The sequence below is a fragment of the Erythrolamprus reginae genome, chromosome 12 (assembly GCF_031021105.1).
Source record: "Erythrolamprus reginae isolate rEryReg1 chromosome 12, rEryReg1.hap1, whole genome shotgun sequence".
Taxonomy (NCBI): Eukaryota; Metazoa; Chordata; class Lepidosauria; order Squamata; family Dipsadidae; genus Erythrolamprus; species Erythrolamprus reginae.
The window spans coordinates 25,021,452-25,040,968 of record NC_091961.1 but is presented as its reverse complement, the minus strand read 5'-3'; the positions used below and the strand labels follow the sequence as shown (position 1 = coordinate 25,040,968).

General features: G+C 45.7%; 1 protein-coding gene across 4 annotated transcripts in view; it reads right to left on the bottom strand.

Moving 5' to 3' along the window:
- The window catches only part of PRDM10 (PR/SET domain 10), a 61,696-nt gene extending 42,279 nt beyond the window's left edge, over positions 1-19,417 (bottom strand). For 2 of the 4 annotated variants that reach the window (XM_070765182.1, XM_070765185.1), the window contains exons 1-3: positions 19,202-19,417; positions 1,947-2,098; positions 460-624 (exon numbers count right to left, since the gene is read on the bottom strand). In XM_070765182.1, the coding sequence (XP_070621283.1) occupies positions 460-624; positions 1,947-2,039 (258 nt within the window). In that variant the 5' untranslated portion in view covers positions 2,040-2,098; positions 19,202-19,417. Of the gene's footprint in view, positions 1-459; positions 625-1,946; positions 2,099-6,378; positions 6,486-17,208; positions 17,237-19,201 lie in introns of those variants that run through there. The other 2 variants (XM_070765184.1, XM_070765183.1) reach the window with 2 other exon arrangements.
- Between the last annotated feature and the right edge of the window lie 100 nt (positions 19,418-19,517).

Genomic DNA, 19,517 nt, shown 5'->3' with positions numbered 1-19,517 from the left:
GAGGCTACCCAAAAATCCAAGACAAAAGGACATTTAAAAGCCACAATTTTAAATCTGTAGATTTAAAATGTTACCAAATGTAAGGTAACGCACTGCTTTGGTGAACTAATGAGTTGTCCCAATTGGATGCACCACTAATGGCTCAGGAAACAGTATGTAAAGAACATTTCCTTTGTCTGCCCAGGGCAATTATGGCTGAAATTATTTTTTTTCCCCTGCAGTTCCGCCAAAGCAAAAGGGATAAGCTGCTTATTCCATAGCCACTGGAGGTTTTTGTTTACAACCACTTCACCATTATTTGGAGTGAAACAAGAGGAAGGATTATGCACAGCTAAGAGCCCTTAGGATTTAGAAGGCTGTGTAGGGAGCTGGCTCTCATCCAAAATGACATTATTGATTTATCTCAGCGATCACAGAAAAAGCAGGAACATAGGTGGGGGGTGGGAGGGAGTCACTTACCTGAGTGGCTTCCACAGGATGGATGTAAACTAAGGTATGCTCCGAAGTGTCTACGGAAGTGTAAGAGGTGCCATCAGCTGTGTAGACCACTTGCTGGGAAGGACGGTCTTGGTCGTCACTGTACACAATCTGGGCCACGGTTCCATTGTCAGGGACAAAGTGGACCTGGAACAGTATGGGAAAGAAAGAAAATACTTGTAAGACGGGGGAGAGATAGGGAAGAGATAGAGGGAGAGAGATGGAGAGGGAGGGGGAAAGAGACAGAGTGAGAAGGAGAGGGAGAGAGAGGGAGAAGGAGAGACAGAGAGGGAAAAGGAGGGGAGAGAGAGAGAGAGAAGGAGAGTGTGGGGAGAGAGGGAGGGAGAAGTGGAGAGAAACAGAGACAGAGGAGAGGGAGAAAGAGAGATGGAGAGGGAGGAGAGAGAGAGAGGGAGAGAGACAGAGAGGGAAAAGGGGAGGGAGAGAGAGAAGGAGAGAGAAACGGAGGGAGAGAGGGGGAGAGGGAGAGAGAGGGGGAGAGACACAGACAGAAGGAGAAGGAGAAACAGAGGCAGAGAGAGAAAAGGACAGAGGGAGGGAGAGACAGAGGAAGAGGGGGAGAGATGAAGATAGGAAAGAGAGGAGAGGGGGAGGGAGACAGAGAGGGAGAAGGAGAAGGAGAAACAGAGAGGGAAAGGAGGAGAGAGAGGGAGAGAGACAGAGAGGGAGAAGGAGGGGGAGAGGGAGAGAGAGAAGAGAGAGAGAGAAGGAGAGGGAGAGAGAGAGACAGGGAGACGGGGAGAGAAACAGACAGAGGGGGAGAAGGAGAGGGAGAGAGAGAGGGAGAAAGAGAGAGGGAGGGAGGAGAGAGGGAGAAAGAGAGGGAAAGAGAGAGAGAGATAGAGGAGAGAGGGGGAGAGAGGGAGAGGGAGGGAGGGAGAAGGGGAGAGAAACAGAGACAGAGAAGGAGAGGGAGAAAGAGAGACAACCACACACATTTTTTTCTCCAAAAATTCTTCACTAAGACAATGTAATGACACAACCTGCCACATGAGGCAGTCATCAGCTGTTTCTGACATTTTCTAGCTAAGCTGAAAAATTATCATGATTCCATTACGGTAATCAAAGCCCTTTATTTATTTTATTTATTTTTTTAACTTATTTATTTGTCAAGCATATTAGAAGGTAACAGTTAAAAGGATAAGCATGATTTTGAATACATGAAAAAGATACGAATAAACAGGGGCGGTAGGCACGTTGGTGCGTTTATTGATGCATATTGTGCATATCATTAAATTTCCGGGCATCAAGCGAAGCTTTGAATCAATGATTGAACGACGAAAAAATAATAATCTGTGATTCACATCCAATGAAAATCCATCTCCCATCTCCCTTCCTTCCCCCCCCCCCCAAAAAAAAAATCAATTTAAAATACATGTTGAAATAGTTCAGAAAAACCCAATTCATAGCCTCGGGAAGGAAATAATTCTGTAATTGCTTTGGGTCACCTGAGTAGCGTTCTGGTCCTGCTCAACTGCTTCAGACCACACTTGAGCCGTTTCTCCTTTCAGATCCATGTCATCTTGGCCATGCGGCTCCATCCTGAGGTAGTTAATGGTGCAATTAAATTCGTCGGAAGAGGTTCATATGCCTGTTGTACCTGGAGTCGATGCAGGGTAATAATAATAATTCATAATAATAATAATTTATTAGATTTGTATGCCGCCCCTCTCCGAAGACTCGGGGCGGCTCACAACAAGCGATAAAACAATATTGTACAGGCACAAATCTAATATTAAGAAAAAACTAAAAACCCTATCAATTTAAAAAAACCAAACAACACATACATACCAAACATAAATTATAATAAGCCTGGGGGAAAGGTGTCTCAAATCCCCCATGCCTGGCGGTATAGATGGGTCTTAAGTAGTTTATTTATTTATTTATTTTATTTATTACTTAGATTTGTATGCCGCCCCTCTCCGAAGACTCGGGGCGGCTCACAACATGTAAAAACAAATCATAAGCAATCAGGCAAATTTAAAATATTTAAATATTTAAAAAACCCCATATGCTAACAGTCACACACACAGACATACCATGCATAAATTAAACGTGCCCAGGGGGAGATGTTTCAGTTCCCCCATGCCTGACAGCAAAGGTGGGTTTTGAGGAGTTTACGGAAGACAAGGAGGGTGGGAGCAGTTCTAATCTCCGGGGGGAGTTGATTCCAGAGGGCCGGGGCCGCCACAGAGAAGGCTCTTCCCCTGGGGCCCGCCAGATGACATTGTTTAGTCCACGGGACCCGGAGAAGGCCGACTCTGTGGGACCTTATTGGCCGCTGGGATTCGTGCGGTAGTAGGCGGTTCCGGAGGTATTCTGGTCCAATGCCATGTAGGGCTTTAAAGGTCATGACCAACACTTTGAATTGTGACCGGAAACTGATCGGCAGCCAATGCAGGCCACGGAGTGTTGTAGAAACGTGGGCGAATCTGGGAAGCCCCACGATGGCTCTCGCGGCTGCGTTCTGCACGATCTGAAGTTTCCGAACACTTTTCAAAGGTAGCCCCATGTAGAGAGCGTTGCAGTAATCGAACCTCGAGGTGATAAGGGCATAACCTCGAGGTGATAAGGGTAATCTGCAAGAGAGCAATAATGGCAGAAATTTGTCCTCAGTACAGCACATTTAGCATTCAACACAAAGCTGGGATGCCTCCCTGTTACCATGTGTGTATAAGGAAGAATCTCCATAGAATCTAGATTAATAGATTAAGTTGGAAGGGAGCTTGTAGGTCAGTGATGGCGAACTTTTTTTTACGTCAGGTGCCGAAAGAGCATGCACTCCCTAAAGCTCGTAGGTAAGAAAGTGGTAAGAAAGGTAAGAAAGTGAGGACAAATCAAGGGAAATATTTCTTCACCCAGAGGGTCGTTGGTTTATGGAATTCACTTCCAGAAGAGGTTGTGACAGCTGTCAGCCTGGATCGCTTCAAGGCAGGATTAGACAGATTCATGGATGCCAAGTGTATCGGTGGTTATTGAAACGGATATCCATGTGTCTCCCCTATGTTGGTTGAAGCAGGCAGGGTTCCCTTAAGTACCATTTGTTGGGGGTCAAGGGAAAGGGAGGGCCTTGCCTTCTCTTTCTGCTCAAGATCCCCATGGACAATTGGTGGGCCACTGTGTGTGACACAGAATGCTGGACTCGATGGGCTTTGGCCTGATTCAGCAGGGCTCTTCCTATGTTCTTATGCATGCACGAGTACCCACACCCATAATTAAATGCATGGGGAGGGTGAAAACAGCTTCCCCACCCCCTGGAGGCCCTCTGGAGGTCAGAAACAGCCTGTTTCTCAACTTCTGGTGGGCCCAGTAGGCTTGTGTTTCGCCTTCCCCAGGCTCCAAAGGCTTTCGTGGGGTTGAGGGAGGATAAAAATGCCCTCCTTTATCCCTACGGAGGCTCTCTGGAAGTCAAAAACACCCTCCCAGAGCCTCTGTGCATGCCAAAAATCAGCTGGCCATCACACATATGCACGTTGGAGCTGAGCTAGGGCAACGGCTCACATGCCAGCAGATATGGCTCCGCGTGCCGCCTGTGGCACCTATGCCATAGGTTCACCATCACTGTTGTAGGTCATCAAAGAGTCTATTTGGAATTGGGCAGCATATAAATGCCATAGATAGATAGATAGATAGATAGATAGATAGATAGATAGATAGATAGATAGATAGATAGATAGATAGATAGATGATAGATAGATAGATAGATAGATGATAGATAGATAAATAGATAGATAGGTGATAGATAGGTGATAGATAGATAGATAGATAGATAGATAGATAGATAGATAGATAGATAGATGATAGATAGATAGATAAATAGATAGGTGATAGATAGATAGATAGATAGATAGATAGATAGATAGATAGATAGAGATAGAGAGAGATGAGAGATAGATAGATAGGTGATAGATAGATAGATAGATAGATAGATAGATAGATGATAGATAGATAAATAGATAGATAGGTGATAGATAGATAGATAGAGAGAGAGAGAGATGAGAGATAGATAGATAGATAGATAGATAGATAGATAGATAGATGATAGATAGATAGATAGATAGATAGATAGATAGATAGATAGATAGATAGATAGATGATAGACAAACAAACAAACAAACAAATCTAGTCCAACCCCTGCCCAAGCGGACCCTACACCACATGTCCCACCCCTGCATTTTGGCCTGGCACCCTAAAACAGCGGTAGGCGTGGGGAGAAAGCCTCTTTCCCCAAACAGAGATGGGAGGGATGTGTTTTAATTTCCAGGCCTTTAATCGTTTTAGTTGCCCTTCTCTGCACTATTTAATTTAATTTAATTTAATTTATTCGATTTTTATGCCGCCCTTCTCCTTAGACTCAAGGCGGCTTACAACATGTTTCCCAAAGTCGCAACATCTTTTTTTTTTTTGTAATGCCGTGACCAAAACTGGATGCAGTATTTAATAGAGCACTACATACGATTTTGATTCTATGCCTCTGTTTATATAACCAAGGATCAGGGAAGGAGGTGATATAGGTGTTCACGAGAAATGGCAAGACACGAGAGGAAACGATCAGAGATTTTGCAAATGGATGCTCCCCTATGCTGTTTTTAATCATGTCACTTGATCCCTCAAAACGGCAGCGTTTATGAAGCCAAATTGGTGCAGATTTTGGACAGGAAAAAAACATTGACGATTATCAGGACAGATTAGCAATAAACCTGTTTCATAAGATACTGAAGCATCGACGTTTCATTGAACTATGGCATTGGCTGTGGTTTCTAATTTTTTTAAAAAAATTCAGACTATATACAATGTCGTTTGGTGGGCCCCAGGGGAAGAGCCTTCTCTGTGGCGGCCCCGGCCCTCTGGAACTAACTCCCCCCGGAGATTAGAACTGCCCCCACCCTCCCTGTCTTTCGTAAACTACTCAAGACTCATTTATACCGCCAGGCATGGGGGAGTTGAGATAGCTCTTCCCCCTAGGCCATTACAAGTTATGCATGGTATGTTTGTGTGTATGTTTGGTTTTATAATAGGGGTTTTTAGTTGTTTTTTATTATTGGATTGTACACGTTGTGTTTATTATTGTGGTTAGCCGCCCCGAGTCTGCGGAGAGGGGCGGCATACAAATCCAAAAAATTATTATTATTATTATTATTATTATTATTATTATTATTACAGTGATCCCTCGAGTTTCGCGATATCGATCTTCGCGAAACGCTATATCGCGATTTTTAAAAAAATATTAATAAAAAAAAACCCCACTTCCGCGTTTGGCTTCAGGAGTCAGCTGGGAAGCGGCGCGGCTGTTTTAAAAGGTCGCAGCCGGCCTGGGGGGCTTCCCAGCACCCCCCCGAACCCCCAACCTGGGTCTTCCCGGCCGCCCACGCAAAGGGGAAACCCCGGCTCCTCGCTGATGCCCGCCGCTCGCCCGCCCGCCAGCAAGAGGGGGAAGACCCAGGGAAGGTTCCTTCGGCCGCCCAGCAGCTGATCTGCTCGGTAGCGCAGCAGCAGCGAGGAGCCGAATCGGGGTTTCCCCTTTGCGTGGGCGGCGGGGAACGCAAACTCCACCATCTACGCATGCGCGGCCATAGAAAAAAGGGCGCGCATGCGCAGATGGTGTTTTTACTTCCACAACCCTACATCGCGAAAAATCGATTATCGCGAGGGGTCTTGGAACGGAACCCTCGCGATAATAGAGGGATCAATGTATTATTATTATTATTATTATTATTATTATTATTATTATTATTATTATTATTATTATTATTATTATATCTATTCCCTCCCCGGACCGCAGAAACAGGAATGCAGTATCTTTTCAAGGCCATTAGTGTTTCTTTGCTCTTTCATAATCCCAGTGTGCCTGACAGCTACCATTGGCAGAACGTAGCGTACCTGCAGCACTATGCTACTGTCAGTTGGTGTTATGTCAGAAGAAGCGCATGGAAGCTGCAATGCGAGCGGGGATGTGAGGCCATTAGTCAATTCCTCGGATCACTGCAGGATCCACCACAGTCGCTCAAGGTAGCCGTGTGGGCGTGAGCAGAGCAAGACAGCTTGAAAATATACTATGCCGTTAAGAAGGGCTGAAAAGGCAAGCAGGCTGGTGGATATGAATGTTTCACCTCCGCGTAGATGTAGAGAGGAAAGCAACTCACACCTGACAGAAGGCAATATAAACAATCTCTACGACACCAGAGACAGCACACTTTCTTCCCCTTGGGTGGAGAAGCATCTGTTCCAAACTCAATGCAGTGATGGAAACATAGAAACATAGAAGACTGACGGCAGAAAAAGACCTCATGATCCATCTAGTCTGCCCTTACACTATTTCCTGTATTTTTATTTTAGGATGGATCTATGCCCTCATCACCTCGAGGCTCGACTACTGTAACGCTCTCTACATGGGGCTACCTTTGAAAAGTGTTCGGAAACTTCAGATCGTGCAGAATGCAGCTGCGAGAGCAATCATGGGCTTTCCCAAATATGCCCATGTCACTCCAACACTCCGCAGTCTGCATTGGTTGCCGATCAGTTTCCGGTCACAATTCAAAGTGTTGGTTATGACCTATAAAGCCCTTCATGGCACCGGACCAGATTATCTCAGGGACTGCCTTCTGCTGCACGAATCCCAGCGACCAGTTGACGGGTCCCATCAACTAAACAATGTCGTTTGGCGGGACCCAGGGGAAGAGCCTTCTCTGTGGCGGCCCCGGCCCTCTGGAACCAACTCCCCCCAGAAATTAGAATTGCCCCCACCCTCCTTGCCTTTCGTAAGCTACTTAAAACCCACCTCTGCCGCCAGGCATGGGGGAATTGAGATACTCTTTCCCCCTAGGCCTTTACAATTTTATGCATGGTATGTCTGTATGTATGTTTGGTTTTTATATTAATGGGTTTTTAATTGTTTTTAGTATTGGATTATTATTGTACACTGTCTTGTTATTGCTGTTAGCCGCCCCGAATCTCCGGAAAGGGGCAGCATACAAATCCAATCAATCAATCAATCAATCAATCAATCAATCAATCAATAAATGTTTATCCCCGGCATGTTTAAATTCAGTTACTGTGGATTTATCTACGTCTGCTGGAAGTTTGTTCCAAGGATCTACTACTCTTTCAGTAAAATAATATTTTCTCATGTTGCTTTTGATCTTTCCCCCAACTAACTTCAGATTGTGTCCCCTTGTTCTTGTGTTCACTTTCCTATTAAAAACACTTCCCTCCTGGACCTTATTTAACCCTTTAACATATTTAAATGTTTTGATCATGTCCCCCCTTTTCCTTCTGTCCTCCAGACTATTCAGATTGAGTTCATGAAGTCTTTCCTGATACGTTTTATGCTTAAGACCTTCCACCATTCTTGTACCCCTTTTTTGGACCCGTTCAATGCCCTTGAAGCTTTATCCAACATTGTTTAGAGTAGTGATGGCGAACCTTTTTTAACTCAGGTGCCGAAAGAGCGTGCACTTGCGCTATTTCACATATATTTACATTTATATATTTATTAGATTTGTATGCCGCTCCTCTCCGAAGACTCAGAGCGGCTCACAACAAGAAAACAGTACAAATCCAATCATTAAAAACAATTTAAAACCCCTTAATATAAAAAACAATCATACATCTCAGACAAACCGTACATAAAACGGAAATGGCCCAGGGTGGGGGCAATCCTAATCTCCGGGGGGGAGTTGATTCCAGAGGGTTGGGGCCGCCACAGAGAAGACTCTTCCCCTGGGCCAGACGACATTGTTTCGTCGACGGGACGAAATCATTTTGTCGACGGGACCTGGAAAAGGCCAACTCTGTGGCACCTAACCGGTCGCTGGGATTCGTGCGGCAGAAGGCGGTCCCGGAGATATTCTGGTCCGATGCCATGAAGGGCTTTATAGGTCATAACCAACACTTTGAATTGTGACCGGAAACTGATTGGCAATCAATGCAGACTGTGTAGTGCACGAGTACCCACACCCATAATTCAATGCCTAGAGAGGGCGAAAACAGCTCGCCCCCCCCCCCCCCCCGGAGGCCCTCTGAAAGCTGGAAACAGCCTATTTCCCAACTTCTGGTGGGCCCAGTGAGCTTGTGTTTCACCTTCCCCAGGCTCCAAAGGCTTCCCTGGGGATGAGGGAGGGTAAAAATGACCTTCCTCATTTATTTTTATTGTATTTATTTATTTTGTCCAATACACAATGAGGGTTTTAGTGGGTATATATCTATATACACATAGTAAAATACATGATGAAGGTTATAGAGGAGATACTCATAGTAAAATATATCTAAGAAATAATAGAAAAGAAGCTAGAGTAATAGAACATATAAATGAAAGAATAGAAGAGATATAGGAATAGAAGAAAGTTATAGGAGATATAAAAGAGCAATAGGACAGGGGACGGAAGGCACTCTAGTGCACTTGTACTCATCCCCCCTGGAGGCTCTCTAGTAACCAAAAATGTCCTCCCAGAGCCTCTGTGCAAGCTAATAATCAGAAAATCTCACATCCATGCATGTTGGAGCTGAGCTAGGGCAATGGCTTGCGTGCCAGTAGATATGGCTCTGCGTGCCACCTGTGCTACCTGTGCCATAGGTTCGCCATCACTGTTTAGAGCAGTGTTTCCCAACCTTGGCAGCTTGAAGATATTTGGACTTCAACTCCCAGAATTCCCCAGCCAGCGAATTTGGACCTTACAATATGACTAGGTTGAAGGATGGTAGCCTTTGGAATTTAGAACGGAATAGAGTTGGAAGGGACCTTGGAGGTCTTCTAGTCCAGCTCTCTCCTCAAGCAGGAAAGTCTATCCCTGTGATGGTGAACCTTTTTTGGCTCGCGTGCCAAAAGTGTGTGTGTGTGTGCGTGTGTGCGTGCGTGCCCACACCCATTCCCTCCACCCTACACATGCACACCCATGCTGCCCCTGCACATGCGCACAATCCTTCCATCCCTGCACATGTGCAGAGACCTCACTGAAGCCTGAAAAAACAGTCAAACGGGCAAACTGGAAGTTCAGAAAAACAGACTTCCAGTTTGCCCATAGTGCTGTTTTTTGCACCCCGGAGCCTTCCGGGAAGCTTCCTGAAGCCCCGGAGTGCCAAAAAAACAACACAAGGAGCAAACCAGAAATCCATTTTTCCAAACTTCCAGTTGAGTGGAAAGCAAAGCAGCCTTCCCCACGGCTGAAAGACAGCTGGCTAACACGCATATGCGCTGGAGCTGACATAGGGCAACATCTCACGTGCCGTCCGATATGGCTCCACGTGCCACATAGGTTCACCATCAGTCTTCGGAGAGGGGCGGCATACAAATCTAATAAATTATTATTATTATTATTATTATTATTATTATTATTATTATTATTATCACGGGGACAGAATAAAACTGGATTGATCCATTTTGGAAAAAATACTACGACTTGGAATATCTCCCCTTGCCCCATTGAGTAGATCCATTTCCTTTTCTTAATAAGTTTACAATATTCCAAGCACCAGCTCCACACGTGGTTAGCAACCACATCGCAAGATAGTTGGGCGTCCGTTGAAATGCTGAGTGCCAAAGAGCAGGGACAAAGATTACGGCTCCCCATAGCGAATGACTATTTTAATGCTATTTTGTTGTGCTGAGGCCAGAATATTTTCTCTCCCTGGGAACCAGCATATGCAACAGCAGCACATTGTATTATAGGGTGATTTCATAGGTAGAATTACATTGTGGGTTATCGTTCAGCCTTTCAGGTGAGTGGTTAATAGGGTTTAGAGGCGGCTCTACAAATGGCTTACAATAGGTGCATACCATGTTTTATTTAATTATTGTGTTGTGTATGGGGGAGCCTTTGGCAAGAGAATGTCTCACAGCAGCTCAAAACTCACTCATTCATTAAGGCTTATACAGTGCTACCTCTACTTATTAACTTAATTCGTTCCGTGACCAGGTTCTTAAGTAGAAAAGTTTGTAAGAAGCAATTTTTCCCATAGGAATCAATGTAAAAGCAAATAATCCGTGCGATTGGAGAAACCACAGGGAGGATGGAGGCCGTGTTTCCTCCCAGCAGATTCCTAGAGAGGCCCCACAGAGGAAGCCAGCAAAATGGCGATCAGGAAGCACATCTTCAAAAATGGACAACAGTCTGCACAGCAACAAGGAGATCTTATTAGCCAATCAAAAGGTTCTCTGTGGCAAGAAAAATGGCCACAGTCCCAAGGCTTTGCCCTTCTAAGGGCAACACGAGGGACAAAATGGCCACTGTCTCTAATGAAAAGAGCCAAGACTCTACACTACTATTATTTATTTGTTTGTTTGTTTGTTTATTTATTAGATTTATATGCCACCCCTCTCCATAGACTCCATAGACTCTTAATGGCAAAGGAGGACCGATGTAGACAGCAAAGGTTTTTTGCTGGCACAGAACATCATGCAAATAACGAGGCTCCAACAGAGATAAAATCTCCCGTTGTCTCATGCCGCTCCGATTTAGAGAGTATAGCCCACGTGGGGCAGAGACTCCAGCTGCCTCACCTGTTAGGTGCTGGCGGTTGTTGCCGGCGGACCAAATGAACCAGTACACATGCCAGCAGCAATCAAGAACTCAGGGACCACCAAAATTGCCAAAAGTACCTTTCCAGCTCCATATATGAACTGGATGGTACAGGTAAAAAGAGTCCAAGCAGTTAAACTAGTAGTTGATTGTCAAGGTATGGAGAGAAATTAAAAAATGTCCCTCTAACTCAACTGAATTTGGAAACTGACTCATGGGAGTTGATGGAACAGAAAGGGCATGTTTTAATCTATTTTTAACTGTCCTTTGGCAACCAACCAAAGTTTATCCCATGCTTGGACTCTCCTTAGCAGGGCACAGTGCGTCTACGGCGCTTACAACTCACAGTCTGACCTGCTCAAAAATCTAAAAGAAAGTAAGACTTGGTCTTATTTTCTGAGAAACACGGTACCTGTAGTCAGTACAGTTGGTCCTCAAATTACAGCCACAACTGAACCCAAAATTTCTGTCGTTAAGCGGAGGATAAGTGAGTCACGCCCAATTTTAGGACTTCTTTAGCCATGGTTCTTGAGCAAATTACTGATAAATGAATCATGCAGCTGTTAAGCAAAATCTGACTTCCCCACTGGCAGCGTGTCAGGAGCCACTTCAGAAGATTGCAAATAGTGATAACATGACCCTAGGATGCTCCAACTATTGTAAATACTCATCAAATTTTGATCACATGACCACGTAGATCTGTGATGGTCATAAGTGCAAAAACTGGTTGAAAATCACTTTTTAGTGCCATTGTAACTTTTTAAGGGTCAAAAATGTGTGGTTGTACCCCCTTTCCCCCAAAATAAGACATCCTGTGATAATAAACTCTAAAAGGCTTTTGAGTGCATGACAATAAGGCCACATGCTTATTTCAAGGTTCAAAAAAAATATGATAGGGTCTTATTTTTGAGGAAACAGACTTTATAATGTAATTAACCTTACACAAAGAGGAAGACGAGTGCCATAATAAAGCATAGTGTCAAGTAGATAATTATATATATATATACATATATATACATATATATACATATACATACATATACATATACATATATATATATGTTTTCGTAGGTTTTCACGGGTACAGGTATGACGGTCTTGGTATATTCGGGTTTCTTCCCGTGTAGGATTTGGAAATTTCTGGCGACGTTTCAACGTCTCACTCATCATCTTCAGACTGGTGTTTCTGTCCTTGTTCTAAGGCGAACACTGTGAGAACTTGCAGGCTACTTGATTGTTTTACAATGTGTGTTCTGAGTCTGGTTTCTATGGCTGGGATACGTTTGAGGGCTGGTTTCCAGATGTTTTACACATTGTAAAACTATCAAGTAGCCTGCAAGTTCCAACTACTCAGGATATCATGCCTAATCTACAACCATTAACTAATCAGCATACCTCAGCTACACCAATTGTTACCCCACTGACTCACCAGGAAGTTTCTACACAGCAGGCAATTGCTGAGCCATCAAACCACACCCAGCCACCAGTATTTATAGAAGGAAGGCAGCTCAGGTCTCGCAGTGTTCGCCTTAGAACAAGGACAGAAACACCAGCCTGAAGATGATGAGTGAGACCTCGTTGAAACGTCGCCAGAAATTTCGAAATCCTACACGGGAAGAAACCCGAATATACCAAGACCGTCATATATATATATATAGCCTGTATAAATGTATATAATATAATATAATCCATGGACCATGAATATGAACCTCGTGTATTTTTAAATATGCTGCTAAGCAAAATGCTTGGGTTGTCCTCTCACTCAATCCCCTTTTTCGCGGTATATACATTAGGTTTGTGTAAATGTTGGTATTTGTAATCTGCAAAGAGCCCTGGAGGAATGAAATGAGTGAAGGAAAAAGGAGATGTGCTAAAACATTGAAGCCTTTGGCTTCAACATTATTGCAAAACCGTTCAAAAATGCGGGCACAAAGAGCAGCCTCGGGATCAGTCTGGAAACATTAGGAAATGCAGTGATGAGGCAGCTCTCTCCCAGTGTCTATTTTAAATTTAGCTGTTATATTCAGTATCGCACGAGGTCACGATGGTGTTGGTTTTTTTAGTCCAGTGTTAAAATTGCGCAAAATCATTCGGGGGTGGGGGTTCCAAAGTATTTCCATGGACCTACTGAATACAGTGGTACCTCTACTTACGAACTTAATTTGTTCTGTGACCAGGTTCTTAAGTAGAAAAGTTTGTAAGAAGAAGCAATTTTTCCCATAGGAATCAATGCAAAAGCAAATAATGTGTTCGATTGGGGAAACCACAGGGAGGGTGGAGGCCCTGTTTCCTCCCAGGAGATTCCTAGAGAGGCCCCATGGAGGCTTCTCCCAGCCTTTTCCTGCCGTTTCCTCCCAGGAGATTCCTAGAGAGGCCCCATGGAGGCTTCTCCCAGCCTTTTCCTGCCGTTTCCTCCCAGGAGATTCCTAGAGAGGCCCCATGGAGGCTTCTCCCAGCCTTTTCCTGCCGTTTCCTCCCAGGAGATTCCTAGAGAGGCCCCACAGAGGCTTCTCCCTGCCTTTTCCGTTAGTTTTGGAGGGTTGGGTTTGTAAGTGGAAAACGGTTCTTAAGAAGAGGCAAAAAAATCTTCAAAACACAGTTCTTATCTAGAAACGTTCGTAAATAGAGGAGTTCTTAGGTAGAGGTACTACTGTAGTATGTCAACCCTAAAGCTGACCTGTCCGAAACCATTTTTTGACAGCTTTGGTATTGCCACACCAGAGCTGAGGGATAGAGAGGGGAGATTTTAGATAGCTGGAATCTTGTAGCCGAAACAAAATACTTTCTCTTGGGAACCAAGGACATTCTCACACCTGGTTGGAGGAAGGAGGAGCGATGTCACCCAGCAATCAGACAGCAATGCGATTGGACCATATGATTGGTTTTGAGAAAGTGACAAACTTTTTCTTTTTATTCGGTGGAAACCATGGGAGCCTTTAGAGTCAGTTTTCACCAGGTCTATGCCAATATTCACGCATGCCCTCATCACCTCGAGGCTCGACTACTGTAACGCTCTCTACATGGGGCTACCTTTGAAAAGTGTTCGGAAACTTCAGATCGTGCAGAATGCAGCTGCAAGAACAGTCATGGGCTTTCCCAAATATGCCCATGTAACACCAACACTCTGCAGTCTGCATTGGTTGCCGATCAGTTTCCAGTCACAATTCAAAGTGTTGGTTATGACCTATAAAGCTCTTCATGGCACCGGACCAGATTATCTCAGGGACCGCCTTCTGCTGCACGAATCCCAGCGACCAGTTAGGTCCCACAGAGTGGATCTTCTCCGGGTCCCGTCAACTAAACAATGCCGCTTGGCGGGACCCAGGGGAAGGGCCTTCTCTGTGGCGGCCCCGGCCCTCTGGAACCAACTCCCCCCGGCGATTAGAACTGCCCCCACCCTCCTTGCCTTTCATAAGCTACTTAAAACCCACCTCTGCCGCCAGGCATGGGGGAATTGAGATGCTCTTTCCCCCTGAGCCTTTACAATTTTATGCATGGTATGTCTGTATGTATGTTTGGCTTTTTATATTAATGGGTTTTTAATCATTTTTAGTATTGGATTGTTATTGTACACTGTCTTGTTATTGCTGTTAGCCGCCCCGAGTCTCCGGAGAGGGGCAGCATAGAAATCCAATAAATAAATAAAATAAATAAATAAATATGATACATCCAATAAAGCTATTCTTTGAGGAATTTGCCTGCCTGGCCCATTTCGCTTGATATTACTTGGAACCCTGACATACTAAAATGCAAAAATGTGAAATCTCCCATTCCAACTCAGCTACTATTAGAGCACCTGGCCATCCTTAATGTATATTTGGCAGCAATACATACAAGTCAGGGATACTGAACAGGCCAACAAAAATAGGACAGCGAGGACTGTTAACAATGGATAATAAGAGTTATTATGCGTGGGTGATTTTGCACAGAATAGAAAGCTGATTTCCACAACTGGTTGTCTTCTGATTCAGCTGAAAGCTTTGCAAAGACATGTTGGTTTTGTGATGGCCCTAGATAAATGTATCTTTATATCTTTGCATGATTAAGTGGCAAATTTTAAGACTTGTGGACTTCAACTCCCAGAATTCAGTGTGGCTAGGTGGGGAATTCTAGGAATTGAAGTCCAAACCTGCTCTAGAGTTTAAGGGAGACAGCTTTAAAAATCCTGATTATTATTTCCGAAATAGGCCTATCTGTTGAGGGGCAGAGGCATTTATGAATCAGTACGAATTGATTGAAAAAACATAGATGGTTGTGTGAAAGGAACACTGCAGAGGAATGCCCTATGCCAGTGATGGTGAACATTTTGTGGTTCAGGTGTCAAAAGAGGGGCGCACAGGAGGTACATGTGTGCCTACCCCCGTAATTCCATGTGTCCCACCACGCATGCACGTGACACCCACCCCCCTTCCTGGCATGTGGTGGCATGTCCGTTTTTCGCCCTCCCCAGGCTTCAGAGCCTTTCTAGGAGCTTGGGGGGGGGCGTTTTTGCCTTCCCCCCACCCGGAAGTTGGGAAACAGGCTGTTTCTGGCCTTCGGAGGGCCCCTGGGAGTGGGAGGCCATTTCCAGCCTCTTCAGGCTCTGAAAGATGAATTAGAATTCCCAGTTCATCCGTTCAGTCGGAAAACAGAATATTTGCAAACATTCCATTTGCCATTTTCACCCTCCGGAGGCTCCTTAGGGAGAGCAAAAAATGCTCCTTCCCCACCCCCTCTGGAGGCTGAAAACATGCTGTTTCCGGACTCTTAGTGGGCCCAGAAGGCCTAAAAATCAGCTGGCCGGTGTGCATATGCACACCGGGCCTGAGCTCCGCATGCCAATTGTGGCACACGTGCCGTAGGTTCGCCATCATGGCCCTATGCCAGTGATGGTGAACCTTTTTTTCCTTGGATGCCGAAAGTGTGAGTGTGTGTGCACTATTGCATATGCACGAGTGCTCACACCCATAATTCAATGCCTGGGAAGGGTGAAAACAGCTTTCCCCCACCCCCTGGAAGCTGGAAACGGCCTGTTTCCCAACATCTGATGGGCCCAGTAGGTGCGTGTTTCACCCTCCCCAGGCTCCAAAGGCTTCCCTGGAGTTGGAGGAGGGTAAAAAGACCCTTCCCCCAAACCCCTGGAGACTCTCTGGAAGCCAAAAGAGCCCCCCCAGAGCCTCTGTGAGAGCCAGAAATCAGCTGGCCGGCACGCACATGCATATTGGAGCTGAGCTAGGGCAACAGGTCACGTGCAGGTAGATATTTTATTTATTTATTTATTTATTTATTTATTTGATTTTTATGCCGCCCTTCTCCTTAGACTCAGGGCGGCTTACAACATGTTAGCAATAACACTTTTTAACAGAGCCAGCCTATTGCCTCCACAATCTGGGTCCTCATATGGCTGTTGTTAGCCGCCCCGAGTCTGCGGAGAGGGGCGGCATACAAATCCAATAAAATAAATAAATAAATAAATAAATGGCTCCGCATGCCACCTGTGGCACCCATGCCATAGGTTTCCCATCACTGCCCTATGCAATGCTCTGATATGTCCAACTTCAAAACTAGCACTATGTTTTCTTCAGAGATTAAAGTGAACAACCAGTCAATTGCAACGAAAATACAGTCCAAGGGGTCCTTAATTTACAGCAGTTTGCTTAGTGACCATTCAAAATTACAATGGCACTGAAAAAGTGACTAATGACCACTTTTCACACTTATGACCATTGCAACATCCCTACCATGTTGATTTACATTCAGGTGCTTGGCAACTCACTCATATTTATGACGGTTGCCAGCAAAGTCAATGAGGAAGCCAGATTCATTTAATAACCATGTTGCTAATTTAGCCACTACACTGATTCACTTAACAAACGTGGCAAGGAATGTTGTAAAGCGGTCAAGCAAAACACACTTAACAAATTTCTCACTTAACAACATAAACTCTGGCCTCAATTGTGGTGGTAAGTCGAGGATTACCTGCAATGAAACGTAGAGTCGTTGTTCTGAGGTTCCATCAAAATGAACCATGAAAAAAGCTCACTATTTTTAAGTTACCAACGCGAAAGCAACTGCTGGTTATAAAACAAAGTACTCAGCCATTCAAAACACACACAGCCATTCAAAACACACACAGACGCACGCACAAACCACTCTCTTCTAAGCCACTAAAGTGATACATGATTAGGTTATGTTCTACTTCAATTGAACTACTTACTACATTCGTAAGGCCTTAATTAGTTTTGGGCGAGTTCATGATTGTGAAAGGTTCCACACTGCTCAGGTTATTAGAATTTCCTGAACTGGCAATAATGAAAAAAAGAATTTATCTCTTAAGAGTCAAACGCTTTCAATTACTCCGGAATTAATTTGATTGGCTGTCTTATTTGCACAGAATTTAACAAAGGGTGTGTGTGTGTGTGTGTAAATATTATTAGAAAGGCAGATTTGTAAGAGTTGGCTCTACCTGGTGATTTCTGTTACCTTGGGACAAAATATTGGTTTGATTAGCTCAAAGGAGAGATGTTTGATTCATCCCATCCCACAGAAAAGGTGGGTGGTATGAGCAAATAGCTTCCATCTGTGGCAAGTGGATTATTTGATAAATGGATTTATTATAATCGGTATTGAGGGAAGACGCCTCTTCTTCTAGAATGAAATATTTTGAGAAATATTATTATATTTCCCTGGATGAGAAATGGAGGAACATGCTCTTGGAAAGCAGCCCCCAATTTTCTTAATAGCCCCCATGAGATATTTTGTGCCCATTAACAAAGACTGGGCCTTCCAATCTACAAGATAAAAGACCTCCAGCTCCAGGATGATGGGATTAAGAGAAGACCATCCAGGACTTAATAGGATTAATCCATTAGCAGCAAAGTTCACTTAATTGCACAATCTCCTAGGGCAGGGGTAGGCAAAGTTGGCTCTTCTATGACATGTGGACTTCAACTCCCAAAATTCCTGAGCTAGCATGATTGTCTCAGGAATTATGGGAGTTGAAGTTGACCATAAAAGAGCCAACGTTGCCTATCCCTGTCCTAGGGGCAGTGATGGTGAAACTTTTTTTCCTTGGGTGCCTAAAGTCCATGCACACACACTACTACGCCTGCGCGAGTGCCCACACCCATAATTCAATGCCTGGACAGGGCAAAAATTGCCTCTCCTGGAGGCCAGAAACAGCCTGTTTCCTAGCTTCTGGTGGCCTAAAATCCCCTCTTGAGATTTTGCTTCCTGTGCTAGGCAAGTCACGCGTGCATTCAACTCACGACCCCTCCTGCAAGAAAACACGGGTGTCCCAAGAAACCCAGGCTTAAACCCCACGCCCAACCCTTTTGCACGGGGAAGGAGCAGCGCCCACGCCCGCCTCTCGTGCAAAAGCAGCCGGCGTGCTCCTCTCGCCTTTAACCCGGGTCCGGCCCGACTGTTTCCAAAGGATTCCGGGCATCCCGGGACTTGACCATGCAATGCCCGCATTAGCACGTGGGAAGGCAACCCGGGAGCACACGCGCGCGCACGCGCAATCCGACCCGGGTCAGCGAGCACAGAGGGCGCTCGGGACTCTGCCCCCCCCCTCCACGCCCGTATTCCCCCCCCAGCGCGCGCGATCGTCCAGCCAGCCAATCAAAGGGAGGCGCCGCGAGGAGCCCCGACAGCCCGAGCCCAAAACGGTCACTCCCGGCCGCCCCAACCACTCGGGCCCACGAGAGGGGGGGGGAGGAGAACGCAGGCCGACACGGGTCGCGACGTTGCCGAAGGGAAAGGGGAAAGCGACAGCCGGCCGGAGGGCGAAGGGTGTAGGCGTGCAAGGAGAACGAGTAGCCCTGGGCGAGGGAAAGGCCCACAGCGCTGGGGAGGGGGCATTAAAATGGCTTCAACAACCCCCACCCCGTCCAGTGAGATGCCGGGGTCCGGACTATACCAAGCAGGAAGGGGGGGAGGGCCAGCTGGGGCAGCTTTCTCCCCCCCGGTCTGGGGCGGATGGGGTATCCCGATTAGGGCAGGGAGGGGGAAACGGACTGTACCTCTCCGGCAGGGAGGGGGGTATGGCAGCGCCCTACACCTCTTTCCCCACCCGCGGGAGCAAACGGTTTGTCCCGATCCCGGCGCCATCTTGGGTGCGACTAAAACAACAACCCCTAAAAACCCTTCATGAGGCCTCGCCGTAACCCAGAGTCAAATAAATTCTCCAGGCCGGTCAATTGTTTTACCTGAAGGGGTTCGGTGACGGTTTCGTGTCCAGGCCGGTTCCTAGGGCCTCACCACAGACCATCCCCGCCCACCTGTCCTCACCTCACAATGGTAGCTGCAGAACGGGGGGGGAGGAAGGGGGGAAAGACCGCCCATGACTCATTAGAATAATCTGCCTAGCAACAGCTGCTAAGGCCATGAAATGATTGGACGAGACACAAGCTTGTCTAGAGGAGAGATTCCAAAAATATTTCCATGCAAGCCAAATTAACAGCGTTCAGCTGAGACTTGGGTTGGGGAGGGAAATAGGAGGCGGAAGGAAGGCACACGCCTTGG